The sequence below is a fragment of the Nannospalax galili genome, unplaced genomic scaffold, assembly GCF_000622305.1.
Source record: "Nannospalax galili isolate Female #2095 unplaced genomic scaffold, S.galili_v1.0 scaffold543, whole genome shotgun sequence".
NCBI lineage: Eukaryota > Metazoa > Chordata > Mammalia > Rodentia > Spalacidae > Nannospalax > Nannospalax galili.
This window is the reverse complement of record NW_008352270.1, coordinates 594,853-611,761: the sequence shown is the minus strand read 5'-3', so window position 1 is coordinate 611,761 and position 16,909 is coordinate 594,853. Positions and strand designations below refer to the sequence as shown.

General features: G+C 39.6%; 1 protein-coding gene across 1 annotated transcript in view; it reads right to left on the bottom strand.

The window, feature by feature from the left end:
• Positions 1–16,909, bottom strand: part of Smyd3 (SET and MYND domain containing 3) — a 698,868-nt gene that overhangs the window by 492,973 nt on the left and 188,986 nt on the right. Inside the window, exons 4-5 of the mRNA XM_008849150.3 lie at positions 14,356–14,413; positions 7,788–7,924 (exon numbers count right to left, since the gene is read on the bottom strand). Coding sequence (XP_008847372.2) covers positions 7,788–7,924; positions 14,356–14,413 — 195 coding nt within the window. The remainder of the gene's footprint in view (positions 1–7,787; positions 7,925–14,355; positions 14,414–16,909) is intronic.

Genomic DNA, 16,909 nt, shown 5'->3' with positions numbered 1-16,909 from the left:
CTCTCTTTTGATTTTATATTGGAGTGGCCAGATTGCTTTTATCTTCAGGAGCTCCCACAGAGGCCCAAGTCAGATAAGGATCAGGCTTTCTCCTAGGGTCTGAATCCCTCCAGGAAAGATTTTGGCCTCAGGAATTTGGGGATTGGACTGGCCTGGGAGCTGGGCCCAGGAAAGATGCTGGTGTAGGGCAGCTGGTCGCTGTGCCACTCAGAGATCCAAAGGAAGATGGGGGTGGGAAGCAGCCCCAAGGGCCCCTAGGGACTCCACTGAGGAGCTGGGCTGGTCTGGATGCAAAGGACCAGGAAGAGGAAAGGTCAGCCCTGGCATCCAGGAAAGAGGCTAGAGGGTTGTGCAGACCCAGGGAAGCAGAGTGAGTTGAGGGCGGGGCCAGGCCCAGAAGCAGTGCTCCTGGGGTCCCAAAAGGAACTGAGTTGCTCTGGATGCAAAGGATCAGGCGGCAGTGGTGGTTCCCCAGATGTCTGGGGCCCCAAGACAAGGAATGGGACAGGACCCAGCCTAATAGGAGAGACCTGCGGGGGAGATGGGAGGGTGAAGGGGCTGGGGGAGTCAAGACGCGGGGGACGCCATCGACTTACCCGGAGAGAGAGGCCTGTGGGTCGAACACAATTTCCTAAGACACTGCCACAGAGGCAAACCATAGCTGTGCTCTTAGCACATGAACCAATCGATCTACAGTTCATTATGATAAAGTGCATTCTCCTGCATCTTCTGGCTGGGAAAGCCTAAATGTGTACTATGAGAGTCCTTACACACAGAAAGGTTCCCAAGCCCTAGAATAATTAACATAACAAATCTTCATTTCCTGAAAAACTGAAAACATCAGTCTTAAACACTGATAGACTAATTTACTGAATTTCATGAATTTGGCCGATGTTCAAGGTAGTCTTTCAGGTTAGTGCTGTATACTTACTGATTGTAACAGTATTTTTAAATATTTATTAAAGTGATCTCCACAAAATAGAGATCACTATTTTCATGTATTATTTCATTTGGCTAACAAGCATGAAAGTTGTTCAGGATTCAAACTAAATAAGTTCCAATTCCTGACTCCGTGGTACCTTATGGCAGTGATATAGGACCCTAAGAAGAACTGTTTTGCCACTAGAGAAAAGGTGAAAATGGTGAAAGTAATTTCTCCTGTTTCATGATGATATGCTGTCATTTTTAAAACACGGTCTTTCCCGGATTAATGGGAAGTTATCCACTCAAACAGGTAAGTAAAAGAGTTGGCAAACATATTTACCCATCAATACTTTATACCAAAGCAGTAATCCTTACTTACATAAATAATCTTCACCAGCACAAGCATAAATAAAAATGTTGGTAAAGAACTTTAATTAAATTATCATTCCTACCTTCAGAAGTTAGAAGGCATCTGGGTCTCTATGATAAACATACACCTATCATATGTTATTTACACATGAATGAAGAGAAATATTAACCAAAAGACTAAAAGTAAAGTACATCATAAATAAATATCATCATTAAAATTTAATCAATGGTTTGTTTTCTTTTTAAAGCCCAAGTGTCCAACAGACATCACTGTATTTGAAGGCAGAAGAACATCTTTTAGAATAAATGTGCCTTGAATCTACTCAGGGACTCAATCTGATATAAGAAAGAAAGAAACATAAATCATGACAACATCACCATTTCATCATTAGAACACCAGGATCTGTACGTGGTTAAGCATCTTGGCTGTTTGCCTACTTTACTGAAAACAAGCAGAGAAGTCAAATCACAATAACTAAGACTTGCAGCAGCTGTTCTGAGCACACTACTGTCTCTTCCAGCAGTTTTTGCCAAACATATAGGTACATACACCCTGGTGATGGGAAGTTAGCAGTGCTGGTCTGTCTGCTCTTGCTTTTATTGTTAAATATTTAATAGCATATTTTTCCTTAATGGAATCCAGGCACATCTGATCAGTCACTGGGATCATTTAGCAATGTAGTCAAAGTTATAATACTGCCACCGCACATCAACTTTGTAATTAGATAATCCATCACTTTATTAATTCAAAAAATTGCATTCCTTCTTACTTTATAGCATACTACAGTAGTGAAACCCAACTGAGCTCATCAAGAAAAAGGCTCTAAAATTTACTCCTACATGAACTCGAGGCCCTCAAGTGGCAAATGCACACAATCTCATGACCTTTCAAAAGGAGAGGTAATATTATGTCCACAAATTAGATGGTGCAGAGCGCTGGTGCCACATACCACATGTCCAGCGTGAAACAGTTAATGCGAAGCAACTGACACACAAGACTGAAAGGCAAATATATCATGCTCGGTTTTGTTCTCTTTTTATGGAAATGCAGCTTGCCAGAGAATAAAAATATTAAAAGGAATGGTTAGAGATTTCTCCTCCAGTTGACTCTTTACTAAAATAACAGGCATATGACAGGATACTCCATAGATTATTTATCAGCACTCTAGGTCTTTCAAGCACATGCTAGCCAAATTCAAGTTAAATTTTGAATACAATAAGAGTATTGTCTTTTTGGCCTTATTCTAACATACCTCAAAATATTTCATCAGTATTTCTTCTCATATTATTAATCAACAGGATTCTTGTCCTAACACATTCTCCACTGCTTCTCCAATAAAAGAATTCTCCCCTGATAAAAAAAGAATTTGCTAAGAATGACACAGAATATAAAATTTAACTATTGCCACAGAAAAACATCACCTGCTAAAGTCATCTTTCAAACCTCTACAACCTCTATATACTGCAAAACCAGATGCAGCTAAAAGCATTAAAAATTACATTTTAGAAGGCAAGCACAGGGGTGACATGTGTGCACAAAAAGAAATAAAAATAGCATGCCACCCAGAGAAGTCTTATTTTGTTTGAAGAAAAAAGGGAGGGAACGTCTTCTGAAACAGATGTGGAATTTCTAATCAAAAAACTGTGGCAGTTGCACAACACTATAAAATTAAACAGAGCTCCCAGGGCTCTGGAAACACTAACAAAGACACGTTTTGTGGTCAGGAAGGCCATTTTTATTCTGTTGCTTCCACTTTAGCGTCTGTTTCTGAAACATTTTATGCAAGTAGTCCAGTTTCTACTTTATTGCTCTGATCTTATCATGTCAGAATTCATATTTAGGTGAGAAAGTTACAAGTCCAGGAAAGATAAAAAACTTTTTTCTAGAATCCTGTATTAATCCCTAAAAATTTTTTCCTAGGCATGAATAAAAAACTTCAAAATCTGTTCACTGAAATTAACTTTAGCCTATTCACAAGCATTTCTAGTAATTATGCTGAAGGGGATATAGAAGTGTTATATACACCCCATTCTATTTCAGTAAATTATGGTAACTCATACACTTAGAATTTAACTCTGTCCTCTTCAGATACAAGTGTGAGAGAGTTCATTCACCACCTTCTTTGTACATTATCTACAGAAAGCAGAAATGACTCAGAAATCATGGAGTTGCTGTGGAGGCAGGTAGAAGCAGATTTCTGTCACAACAGCTGTGGACTGAAACAAAAACAGCTTACTAGAGCAAACATACTATTTCCTGTTTGCAAAACTTCTCATCAGGACAGGTTAATTCTCAGCATCTCATGAGACCACAGCACTGGGCACCACTGTGAGCTCCCATCTGAAACTCTAGTTTACAATCAGCCTCAGACTGTGCTCAAGGTGAAATGACAGTGTGGGGAGACATAAAACACTGACATTTTGTACTCAAATGTCAATAAAGCAGGGAGGTAGAACCACAGTAGTAGAAATTAATAATGTGTGTCAGAGACTCTACAAAGCACCTTCTAGTTAGTCCTCACTTTTATCCATGAAGGAGTTGATATCAGCATTAATCCTACTTACAGACAAGCAAATGCAGAGAATTCCACATTTTTGTTTTGAGAAAATGACTTAATTATCATACTACATCATCTCCATTTAAAGTTGTCCTCTCAGTAACTGTAATTTTCTGATCTTATAAGTTATTAGCCATAATTAGTAGTAGATACATTTTCTATATGTATGGAGCAAATGTTGAACACTCGGTAAGATGGCTTTAGCATAGGACTTGTCCTTCCAAGACAAATCCATTTCAAAACCTAACCAGAAGCTTTGTGAAGAGGTAGAAGTAGAAGAGGAAAAAGGTGGCATGGGGAGGGGAAGGGCTTCTACGGAGACAGACACACGTCCTCTCCTAATCCAAAAAGCCAGCAGAGTTAAGCTAGGCCTCATGTCTTCTGTGTTCTCACAATCAAACAGCTCCAGCCACTTCCTGATCGTCAGATGTCACGGTTTGATTTCCTTCACACACATATTCTTGAGGAACAGAAAAACTTAAGTTTGAAAAGAAATGACTGCTACACAAACAAATATGTACACAAATGTCTCGAGCCTCTCCATCCATCCACCAGATCACTTGCACAGAAATTCGGGAAGCCCATCAGTTTTGGTCACCACCAATGCAACTATTATAAACATCAATTTTCAGTCAAACTCTGGCTAGAACTATTACATAACTGAACCTAGCATCCACAGGTAACCCTTCTCAATCTTCTGCCATAGATGCCGGTGTGTCTTCCTAAATCTCAGTGGTTGCAAGAATCAGCACCACTGCAGCACCCACCAGCATTCCTAAACCACTGTATACAAACTCCCAAACTATCTTCCCTTCTGCAATTCAGATCCATTTCTATTTCGGACATGAGGGCCTCCTTGATATTCATACTGGGGGAAGAAATCTACTCCTATGGACCTCATGCTATTTAATTTTACAACCAAGCAACAAATTCATGAAAGATCAGAGCTCCCAGAATCAAAACTCTAATTGTCACTCATGTGAGTGTTTATGTGGGGGATGAAAGGAAGACTGAGACTCATGCCAAGAAGTGAGCGAACAGGAAGAAGACCGGAACATAACCCAGGAACATCTACACAGAAAGGTCTCTGGGTAGTGGAGGTAAATCCCAGATGAAAAAGAAGACTTAAGATGCAGAAGTACACTGCATCCTAGAACTGGTCTAACAGAAGAGATCCATCATTCTTCCATCGGAAACTCAAGAGGGTTCAGAATTGAAAGCCACCAGAAGACAGAGCCTTGAGGAACTAGCCATCATGTCATCAACTGGTCCCAACTTGAATAAACATGATTTCCTCCTGGATTCTGTATGTCTTTGATGATAAAGACATAGGCTAAACCAAAAGCTTAGCAAGCCTACTGCTGTCAGAGAATCTAAAGGAAAAAAAGGAAAGAAACAAAAAGCCAACCAGAACACAGAATCTTGTTTGTTGAGGCCAGGTAAAGTCACTTCCTCATAGACCAGGGAAAACAGGGCCACAAGGAAGTCCCTTGGACTGACAGCTTGCACATGGCATGCAGAAGCAGCCACTATAGGGATTACAGTCTGTGGTGCCACCCATTTCTTCTTTCTGCTTAACTTTATGACCAGAAAATGGACACAGAAAGGGAGACTGGTGAAAAGCTCTGTCCAGTGCTGTCCACCCATTTCCAAGGTGCTTGAAGTGATATATCACAGCGTTTCGGATTCCATAGCTCATCTCTGTGGTTTGAAGGACACAAATTAGTTTAATTACAAAAATTTTCCTAAGAAGGGAGGAGCAAGACAGGATCTACTTTAAAGATGAATTTATGAGCAGAAAAATGAATGCAAATGACAAAATACTAACAAACCTTTCACAAGGAAGTACAGGAGCCACAGGTTAATAATATTGCCTTCCTCTGACTACCAAAGTACATTTTCAAAATATTTTATTTATTATTTTTATTTATGTGTATGAGTGTAATGCCTATCATCTATGTTAAGTGCATCTGAGTCATGCAGTGCCCACGGAGGTCAGAAAAGGATGTCTGTAACTGGAGTTACAGGTGGCTGTTAGCTGTTATGTGGGTGCTGAGAATCGAACTCGGGTCCTCTGCAAGAGCAGCCAGTGCTCTTAACAACTGAGCCATCTCTCCAGGCCCCTAAAGTATATTTTGAGACAAAAGTTCTACATCTGAATCCAGTTAGTCTCCAAAATGTTGATGATAGATATGTTTTCCTCTGTGTGTGTATGTGTGTGTGAGATGTGTGTGAGTGTGAAGTGTGTGTTCCTGTGCATGTGCATGTGTATGTGGATGCCGGAGGTCAACCTCAGGTGTTAGTCCACATGAGCCACCCACCTTTTTGAGGCAGGCTATAAACTGGAACCTGGGACTCACAGCTGCCTGAAGGATTCAGCCATGTCCATTTCCCTAGCTCTGACAACAGCATACACACCACCTACAGCTTTTACATGGGTGCAGGGGACGGAGCTCAGGTTCTCAAGCCTGTGTGGAAAGCACTGTTCCAGCTCAGCGATCTCTCATAGCAAAAGTAACTACAAGCATGTGGGGAGGAGGGCAGAATATTATTAAACATTTGTCAAAAAATTACCCACTTCATCACAATGGCAGAATGCTCCCCATATACAGCATGGAAAGATTTTCATAAGACAAACTAGACAGTCTAGATTTTCATTAGAGAAATTAAAATTGTTTAACAATAAACAGAAGAAATAAGGCATCAATTCACATTTTGCATCTAGTTATATTTTAAGATGTTTTTCATGAATCAGTTAGACTTGTTGAAGATTTTTCAACAACCAAAATAACACCACAGAATAGCCACAGAATTATCCCAAGAAATGAACTCACAGCTATCATATGACATATGCTGGTGTTCTACAGCATTTACCATCAAAGGAGCCCATGTGTGTTGTACAAATGGAGCTACCATAGGCTACAATTTTTCAGAAGGATACTAAATAAACAACGAGAAGCACCCGTTATATTTTTTAATCAACTTTAAATTATAAGCAAACCAGTATATAACACTAAGATTATATTATCAAAATATCACAAAACATACTTTAAAGAATAAAAATACCTTTGGAGAAAGCTTAGCATAAATCTCTAGTAATCAAACTATTCACATTTAAAGTCTTACAAAACCAGTAGTTTTGAAAGCATACCTTAAAATAAATAATCGTAGGATAAATATCATTAAATGTATATTTTATAAACTGCAAGATAAATAGCAAAGTCATGTTCAAACGGAAAATGTGTTGAATATTAAGTACAAAAAGTTAGATACAGCAGACGGAGGGCAGTGCAGGGAGGGCCAGGCATAGTCAGCCATTCCCAGCAGGATCTCTGCACCCTTGAAGCCCAGGCCAAAACAAACTTTCAAAACCATTTTCACACAGAACACTTCATGCAACTCCTACCAATGGACCACAGATGGAATACTAAATAAAACCTGTTTTCTATCCTTAACCTAGGATTTCGCCAATCTTTCCTTTAGAAAACTATTTTTAAGTCAGAAATTGGCTTTCATATTATTTAAAAGTCAGTTAATCAGAATAGAGTCAAACAGATTTCTTTCACTTCAAAAACAGGCTATACATTCATAAAACTCAGTGAATGTAACAATAAAACTAAAATCCTCTAGTAAGAAGTAATGAGATACATGTTTTCTTTTAAGAAAAGAAAGCAGACACTCCTAAAAGATATCTGCAGGGCTGATAATAAACAGGCTCAACATAAAAATACTGATAAAAAGAAAAAGTAACATTCTTTCCAGTACAAACAATACTGAACTCTCTCGTTCCCTGCTCATTTAGATAGGGAAGGGACACAGGGCATTAACACTCTTACATATCCTAGCAAGGCTCCAGCCGGACTTGCAACTAACTACAAAATAAAAGGTAAAGGATTGATTTATAGCAACAGCAAAGAGATGAAACTTCAAACTTACTTTTGCAAAGGCTTCAAAAATGTCAAAAGACGGGGGCAGCTGAGAGGCGTCTTGTAATTCTTCCTTCATGAAATGTTGAAATGTCAAAGCAAGCTGCCTGAGGCCCTCTTTCTTATCTTCAGTCAGTTTGCTAATATCTTAAAAAAAGAAAGAAAGAAAAGAAAAGAAACAGAAAAATCAAGTGAACTTCATGGGTAATTTTCAGGTGTTTAATGCTGGCTTTTATACAAGATATTCCTTCCATACATTCCATCCTGACATCCTTTCATTCTTTTAACAACTACAGATCATGATACACATTTTTTCATTTAAATTCTACCAAACTTTATCTACAAAATAAGATCAAACAGCTATCAAAAAAATAAACAAATGCACATACCGATAAAAATTAAAACAAAATCAGTTGTGTATTACCAGATTTTCTACATCACAGTGTACAATTGTACAAACTATCATAAATCATAATTAAGTTAGTGAATTTAAGGCAGTGACATTTCCACATAATAATTTACAAGTAGGTCACAACTGACTGATAAACAGTATTATCTGAAAGGTAAAAAGACAGAAAATTAGATATAAAAAGTTCATATAAAGTTCAAACAAGCAAAATTTGTCACACAAAATGTATCATAATAAAAACATGCATCTCCTAAAGAAATCTCAACTTCAAGTAATTTCCAGGCTGGATAAACAGCACAGAACAGCTGTGCTTCTCCTCTGTTTGGGTTGAAAAGAAAGATTCTAGACATAAGAAAAGAGTTAGAACTGGCTTTAAAATTCTATAATGTTTTAGGATACAAAATTAGCATACAGAAATTACTTTTGCCTGGCATGATGGCATATGCCTTTAATCCCAGCACTCGGGAGGCAGAGGCAGATGGATCTCAGTGAGTTCTAGGCCGGCTGGGACTACAGGGAGACCCTGTCTCAAAAAGACCAAAAAAAAGAAAAGTAAAAGAAATCCTTTAATACACTAATAGCAAACTTGCTAAAAAGAAAAGAGAGAGATAGCAATCTGATTCATAATTGTTACCCCAAAATTTAACCAAAGAAATGATAAACCTCTGCAATAAAAATTACAAAATTCTTTTAAAGCCCATCAAGTGTTGCCCAAATATACCTTGGATGTGGGATATCCCCCGGGCATGGTCAACCTACCAGGGGTCACACCCTTAGAGAAAACTGACTCTATGAACCACCACTAACTCCTCAGCAAGAGGTGGAATTGAGTGCATACCTTCCCCCTCGATGCTGGGATTTTGTCTGGCTTGAGTTTGTGCACATCTTATGTGTACTGTCAACTACTGTGACTTCACATGTGCAACTTTGCTCTGTTGTGTCCAGAAAACACTGTTTCATTGTAGTTACTCACCACCTCCAGCTCTTACAATCTTTCCACCCCCTCGTCTATGATTATCCCTGAGCCTTGAGAGGATGTGATATAGATATCCCATTTAAGACTAAGCAATACTCAGTCTCTTATTTTCTGCACAATGACCAGTTGTGGGTTTCTATGTTAATCATTACCTAATGCAAAAAGAAATTTTTCTGATGAGGTCTGAGCAATGCACTAATCTATAGGTATCGTGGTGTCATTAGGGATAAGTTTAATACTATGTTCATTTATCAGAATAACAGCAGCAGATTCTCTCCTAGAATCTATGACTTATCTGGACACAGGTTCTTGAACCCAGTAATGAATAATGATACTAGATATGGGTCCCATCTTGTGAAATGGGCCTTAAAACCAATCAGAAAGTATTCAGTTGGGTGGGTAGGGAGGTAGGGGCAGCTCTGGGAGGAGATGGGAGACAAGAGTGACTATGATCAATGTACATGATATGAAATTCTCAGTGAATTAATAAGATATTTTAAAGTAATAATGCAAAAAATATTTGGAAGACATACTATTTTTTAAAAATTACAAAGTTCTGATGAAAGAAATTGAAGAGGACATTTAAAAAAGGCACCCCCATGTTCATTGGTTAGAAGAATAAATATTGTTAGAATGTCCATACTACCCCGAAGTGATACACAGATTCAATGCCATGTATGGGTTCTATCTTGTGGAGCAGGGCTTAAAGTCAATCAGAAAGTGTTTAGTTACTCCTATAACATTCACGCCACTACTACACCAGTGGGCATATCATGCTAGGCCAGCCATTATTGTAGCATGCAAGGTTCATAGATGGGTAAGACTGATAATTACTTTTCTTGTCTGATAGCATGCATTGCACCTTCCAGCATCACGAAAGCTAGCCACTAAGGTTGAAATTTCTAGGTCAGTACCAGCTCGATTTCTCCATGTTCTATGACTTAAATACATGGTGTCTTCAGCAATAGGGTCTTATCATCAGGTTCTGGAGGGTAAACAAGAGCAATGGCAATAGCCTGTAATGTCTAGTGGTCTATGAGACCTCACTGGGCAACAACTCCATAGATGGTAGCCAATTTCTGGAACTGGACTTTTTTATCTGCTTGCCTGTGGTGTCTAATAGAGTCATTGAACTACCCCACCCCTCCCGCTTTATAGGGTAACTCTATTATATATGTATATCCACATGTTTTAAGAAGGCTTCCAAATGACTTTTTCAAAAGCTTTCAATAAATCCTGGAAAAGATGCAGAGAAAGAAGAATTCATACACCGTGGTATGCAGTTATTTTGGAGAACAATATCATATCCAAAAGGTATCAATCTATCCATGTTTACTGCAGCACTATGTACAATACTCATGATATGGAATCAACTTATATATCTATCAGTGGATGAAGATAAGAAAAATATGGTACAGATACACAATGAAATATTATCCAGGTATTTAAAAAAATGATGAAATCCTGTGATTTTCAATTAAGCATATAGAACTGGAGAACATGACGTTAAGTGAAGTAAGCCAGGCACAGAAAGACAAATATCACACATGCTTATTCACTCAAGGAAGTTAAAACAAAACTCTAGTCTCCTTTGTACTGCTGTGATAAAACATTCTGATCAAAAATAACTTAGGGGAGGAAAGGGTTTATTTGGCTTGGCTTGCATTTCCAGGTTATAGTCTATCATTGAAAGAAGTCAGGGAAGGAATTCAAGACAACCTGAAGCAGAAAGCCTGGAGGACTGCTGCTTGCTTACTGTCTCTGTGGCCGGCTCATGCTTACCTAGCCTTCTTAGATAGCCCAGGACCACCTGCTCCAGAAACAGTGCCCCTCACAGTGGGTTGGGCCCTTCTATACCAACTAACAATCAAAACAACCCCTTACAAACATGCCCACAGACCAACTTGATATAAACAACTACTCAGTTGAGATCTCTCTTCTCAGATGTCAAATTGAAAAGTAAGGCTAATCAGGACAAAAGTGAATCTAAGAAAACAGAAAAATAGTGGTCATTAGAGGTAAGGAAGAACAGAAAAAGAGGAGACAGAAGTTAAATAAGGGGAACAGAAGTGGCTAGGAGGAATTGATAATAGTAACTGGCAAAAGGAGGACGTGGCATAGAGATTTAGGTGCTAAGTAGGCAAAAATAGTCAAAAAGTTTCCCAACATCTAGAAATAATAATAAATTTTTGAAACGGAAAAGACAATTACTCTGATTCAATCATTATTTATTGTATACCTATATTTTATTATTATACTGAAAGCCTTCAGCTTTCAAAGGGTACCTAATACAAACAAATGATACTTTTTTAAGCTTTTTTTGATAAAGGGTCCCCTGTAGCCCTATCCAGCCTGGACTTCGCTACGTAGACCAGGTTGGCCTCAATCTCACAGAGATCTGCCAGCCTCTGCCTCCCAAGTGCTGGAAAAAGTGGCAAAAGCCACTGCACCTGGCTAAAGGAACCGTGGAAAATGGAAATGCTAATTACCCTGATTTCATCATCACATATTATATACATTATTGAGTCACTGTACTGGATTCCATAAATTTGTAAACCATATATCAATTAAATTTTTCTTAAAAAACACAAAAGAAATTATTCTAAAGCCAATATGACCTCCTTAAAATTCTGTTTGAAGCCACACATGGTGGTGCACACCTTTAATCCCAGCACTCTGGAGGCAGAGGCAGGTGGATCTCTGTGAGTTCAAGGCCAGCCTGGTCTACATAGTGAGTTCCGAGCCAGCTGGGCCTACAGGGAGACCCTATCTCAAAAAGACCAAAAAAAAAAGAAAAAGAAAAAAGAAAAAAGTGTCTGTTTTATTTTACTACAAACAGCATATTAAGATTAAGAGCGTACCACAAAATTAATAACATTTGAGAGCATTTCACTTAAGGCAATGTAATGACAGTGCTACTGAGCAGGGCTAATGTTAACAGTAAAATTCACTATAAAAGATGTTAATTACCTAGCAGTACAACAAGGAAAAATGATTAATTAGTTCTCTATTAAAACTTGAAAAGACACATCAAGTTGAACTAACTCTCTTTCCCATGTCAGGGCTACATGTTTTCGTTAAATTACTAGTTCAACAGAATAATTAACCCCACGAGTTCTTAAATAGTAATTTATTGCCTTTGGCACTTAGGATTCTAAAATCATAAATCTATAGGTTATCATCTTATTTGTCTCCAACCAAAGTGATCAACTGTATATAAAAAATGCACTCTATGAATTCTAGCTGGTTTTGGATTGGAACCACTTACAGCCTTAATGAAGAGGGCCTGATATTATACAAGAGCAAAATAAGCCTGGCTACGCTTGGAACTCACATCTGGAGAGCCTGTAAGTCATCTCTGGTAGCTGGCCACCGCTACGGCCACACAGAACAATGTTCAATACTGTCACAGAGCCTAAGTCATCTGTACCTTCAACTTTCCTTAATATCTAAAGGAATCGTTATACTAAATCTCCCTAGAACTGCCCTGTCCACTATATCACTTTTCACTAACATGGAAAGGAAACCAAGAAAGGGAAGAAGGGGGCAAAAGGAAGAGAGAAACAAAAGAAAAAGTTTGTCACCTGGATTATGTTACTAACAAAGTGACTGAGACCCTTTTGCTCTGCTCAAATGGAAATCACAAGTATTCACCTGAGTGGGCCGATGGACTCAAAAGCTTATAGTTTCAGTCCTTAAGAACTAAATGTATATGAATCCAGGTCTTAGAATCGAAGAACTTATAGCACTAGGTACTCAAGTCAGAGGCTTACTGCTCTGGACTACAACTGCTATGCACCCAGCACTAGATGGCTAGTAAAAGCCTTAGCTCTAAAGCAACATCTAGTGTCAGCAGCAACTGACAGCAGTCAGGATCAGCTAGTATGACAGTTCCTGATCCTGGAGTGTCAGAAGCCTATGTGTTTATAGCTGCTAGCGTTGCAGCAAACAAGTATGTTAGATGTAGGGAGCTTCTATCTTCAAGACTTAGCAACTTCTAGGAAACTCTTGACCTGGTCAAGAACCCCAGTCTCTTGCCCACTATCTTCTGCCTTCTTGACTTCTTCATCAACTCTGCTGCCTTTGCTCACTATCACGTCTGTGCCAGTTACTCTGCAGCTGCTGCTCCACTACCTCCACTACCTCGTGTTACCAGCTCAGCCCACTCTACTTATGCTAGAAGTACAGGTAGGCAAGGAAAGTCTATACATCTTTTATTGGGCTTAATGGTACAACACCAGGAGCAGCAAAGGAAGGCATCTTCAAGCTGACTTGAAAAGTAGCTAAACATCCTGGTGACAGGGGTGAAAAGGCATGCAAAGGCATTTGCATCGAGGAACAGCTTTTGTTACAACTAACCAAATAACTTCTTTCTGAGTTAACAAAGAAGTGCTCCCACTCCCATCTTCAGTGAGAAAAGCTGCAGGGCCAGTTAAAGTTGCCCAAGGCATGCCTCAGGATCCTGCCTACAATGTCAGTGCAGGTGGTGTGCAGTAGATGTTACCAGAGCAAGGCCTTCTGAAGCTGGAACCTTGGCTTCAGTTGTAGTCAACTTTGTAGCTGAAGTGTTTTCAGAGTGATCATGAAATGTCAAAACCAGCCCCTCTTGGATAAGTACAGTCCAGACAGGTGCCAAAAAAGGGACTGCTTGGCTGATCCCTGCTCTAGGATGCCAGGAATAAGGGAAGGATCTGTCTACCACCATTCGAAGGCCTGAACTTTCTATTCCCTTCCAGGCAGTTTAATTTATTCATAGAAAAAAAAAAGTATACAGTGCTTCCAGTAAAGATTTACAGAAAATTCACAAAGCTAACATTCTTAGCAGTATTTAGTAATAATTAACTGTGCCAAGCCCCCACTACCACATGGTTCCATCTGTAAGTGTCAATTACACTACTCCACTTATATCTTTTAAATTCCTATATGATCCAATCTACCCTGAGATCTACTAAACAAATGTTATATGTCAATTGTTTGTAAAAACAAAAATTGTTCTTTAGGTTTATTTCATATAATAAACAAAAAAGCAAAGTTAATATTAAAGCATTTGGGGGCTAGTCAGAGGTGCTCAGCATGAGTGAGGCTCTAGAAGAAATCTCTGGGGAGGAGGGAAAGGGAAACGAAGGGAGGGGAAGAAATGGGAGATAGAGAAGTTCAGCAAACAAATGACAGATTTAACTTTAAGATGATTACTTGATTCCAGATCATAAAATGAGTAAAGTTTCTCCGACTCTGAGGGCGCTTCTTCCATCTGTGAAGGTAAAGGAGAAAACACAGAAAGCAAATTAAGTGCTCAGATACATAAAAGAGTTTAAGTACATTCGAATATTTCAATGAAACCTCTAAAAACATCATTTGCTATGTATCATTTCTCCTTATAACTTTTTTGGTGTGTGTGTGTGTGTGTGTGTGTGTGTGTGTGTGTGTGTGTGTGTGTGTGTGTGTCTTGTGTGTCTGTGTGTGGGTACACATGTGGAGGTCAACAGGAGCTTATGGAAATCAGTTCTCTTCTTCCATTTTATAGATTCCAGGGAATGACCTCACCAGGTTCAGTGCCAGTCAACTTTAAGTGCTGAGTCAACTATCTGGCCTTCTTCATCATTTTTCATTAGAGTTTAATCACTTACGAACAACTTCAAAATCTAACGTGGAACTCTACCAAAGCAGTTTAATATCCAGATAAAAACTCTTTTACAAGAAGATTACATACTTTCACATTCTTAAAAGCACCTATAAACTTTCAAGATGGACCTCGCCCTCACCTCCCTATGCTTCCTTGGGCTGCACAAGCAACCAGCCTCTTTCCTGGACACTAGGGCTGACGTCTCTGCCCAAAAACACCATTACTTCCTGATCCCTTGCATCTAGACGAACCCAGGTCCTTCTCCGGGTCCCCAGGAGCCCTCTGGGATTGGTCCCACCCGCCCTTCCCTCTGCTTCCCTGGACATGCACAACCCACCAACCTCTCTCCTGGGTAAGTCCATAGGGCCCTCTGCACCTTGACTCCCCCGGCCTCATTCACCCTCCCATCTCTCCTCCTAGCCTGAGCACGGTCCCATTCCTTGCCTTGGCACCCCCAACACCAGGGGAACCACCACTGCTTCCTGATCCTTTGCATCCAGACCAACACAGTTCCTTCTTGCAGTCCCAAGGAGCTCTCTAGGCCTGGTCCCCCCCCACCTCCCTCTGTTTCCCTGAGCTGCACAACCCACCAGCCTTGTTCTTGGACACCAGGGCTGACCTCTTGGCTTCCTGATCCTTTGCTTCCAGACCAACTCAGTTCCTCAGTGCAGTCCCCAAGAGCCCTTGGGACTGCTTCCCACCCCCATCTTCCTTTGCATATCTGGGTGGCACAGCCACCAGCTGCCCTAGACCAGCATTTTTCCTGGGCCATGCTCCCAGGCAGTTCCAACCCGCAAATTCCTGAGGACAACATCTTTCCTGGAGGGATCCAGACCTTACTACAAAGCCCGAAAGCAACAGATTCTCATCTGACTTGGGCCTCTGTGGGAACTCCTGAAGACAAAAGCAATCTGGCCACTCCAAAAGAGAGAACTGGAAGCTTAGAGGAGCCAGCTTTTCATGCCCAAAAAGTAAACCACAAAGACACATAAAGTTCACAAAAAGAAGCAGACCTAAACTTGAAGGCTTGAGTCTCACACAAGAATCAGAAACTACAAAAGAAATTCATGTCAAAATCACAGAGAAAAAATAATAACATGAAAAACCAAAATAACATATCACCACCAAATACCAATAGTGATCTAGAGGAGTACAATGAGAACCCCCTAGAGATAATACAGGACATTGCACCCAATGTTCAAAAGAACAATTAAAAAACATGGTAAAAGAATTCACTGAATTTAAAGAACACACAAAGAAATCAAAGAACTGAAGGAAGATAGGGATAAACTTCTGAATGAATTCAGAAGAGCTAGAAATATTGAAGACAACTCAGGCTGAGATTAGAAAGAAGTGAAACACTCAGTAAGTGAATTAGAAACGACAGGAGAAAGTCTCACCAATAGGATGAATGAAATGGAAAACAGAATATAGGATGAACGAAATGGAAAACAGAGTATCAAGATTGGAAGATAAAGTGGATGAACTGGACCACTCAAGCAAAGATTATGAAAAATTTAAGAAATCACAAGAATGGAATATGCAGGAATTGAGTGATACCATAAAAAGACCAAACTTGCGAATCATAGGCATACAAGAAGGAGAAGAATCCCAAGACAATGGCATGGACCAGATCTTCAACAGAATTGTGGAAGAAAATTTCCAAAACTTAAAGAAAGACATGCCCATACAAATACAAGAAGCATACGGAACACCAAACAGAGGACCAGAACAGAAACTCTCCACGGCACCTCGTAGTAAAAACACTACACGCACAAAACAAAGAGAAAATTCTGAAAGCTGCAAAAGAGAAACAACAAGTCACATATAAGGAAAACCCATTAGGATTACAGCTGACTTTTCAGTGCAAAATATGAAAGCCCAAAGTGACTAGACCAAAGTCTTCCCAGTTTTAAATGACCACAGATGAGAACTCAGATTACTATACCCAGCCAAAATGTCTATTATAGTCGAAGGGGAAAGAAAAATCTTCCATGACATAAATAGGCTGAAGGAATTCATGTCCACAAAACCAGCCCTTCAGAGAGTTCTGGAAGCAATACAAAGAGCTGAAGAAAGGAATGACTATACCCAAGGGGTTGCAGAAAGAAATTTAATCAAGGT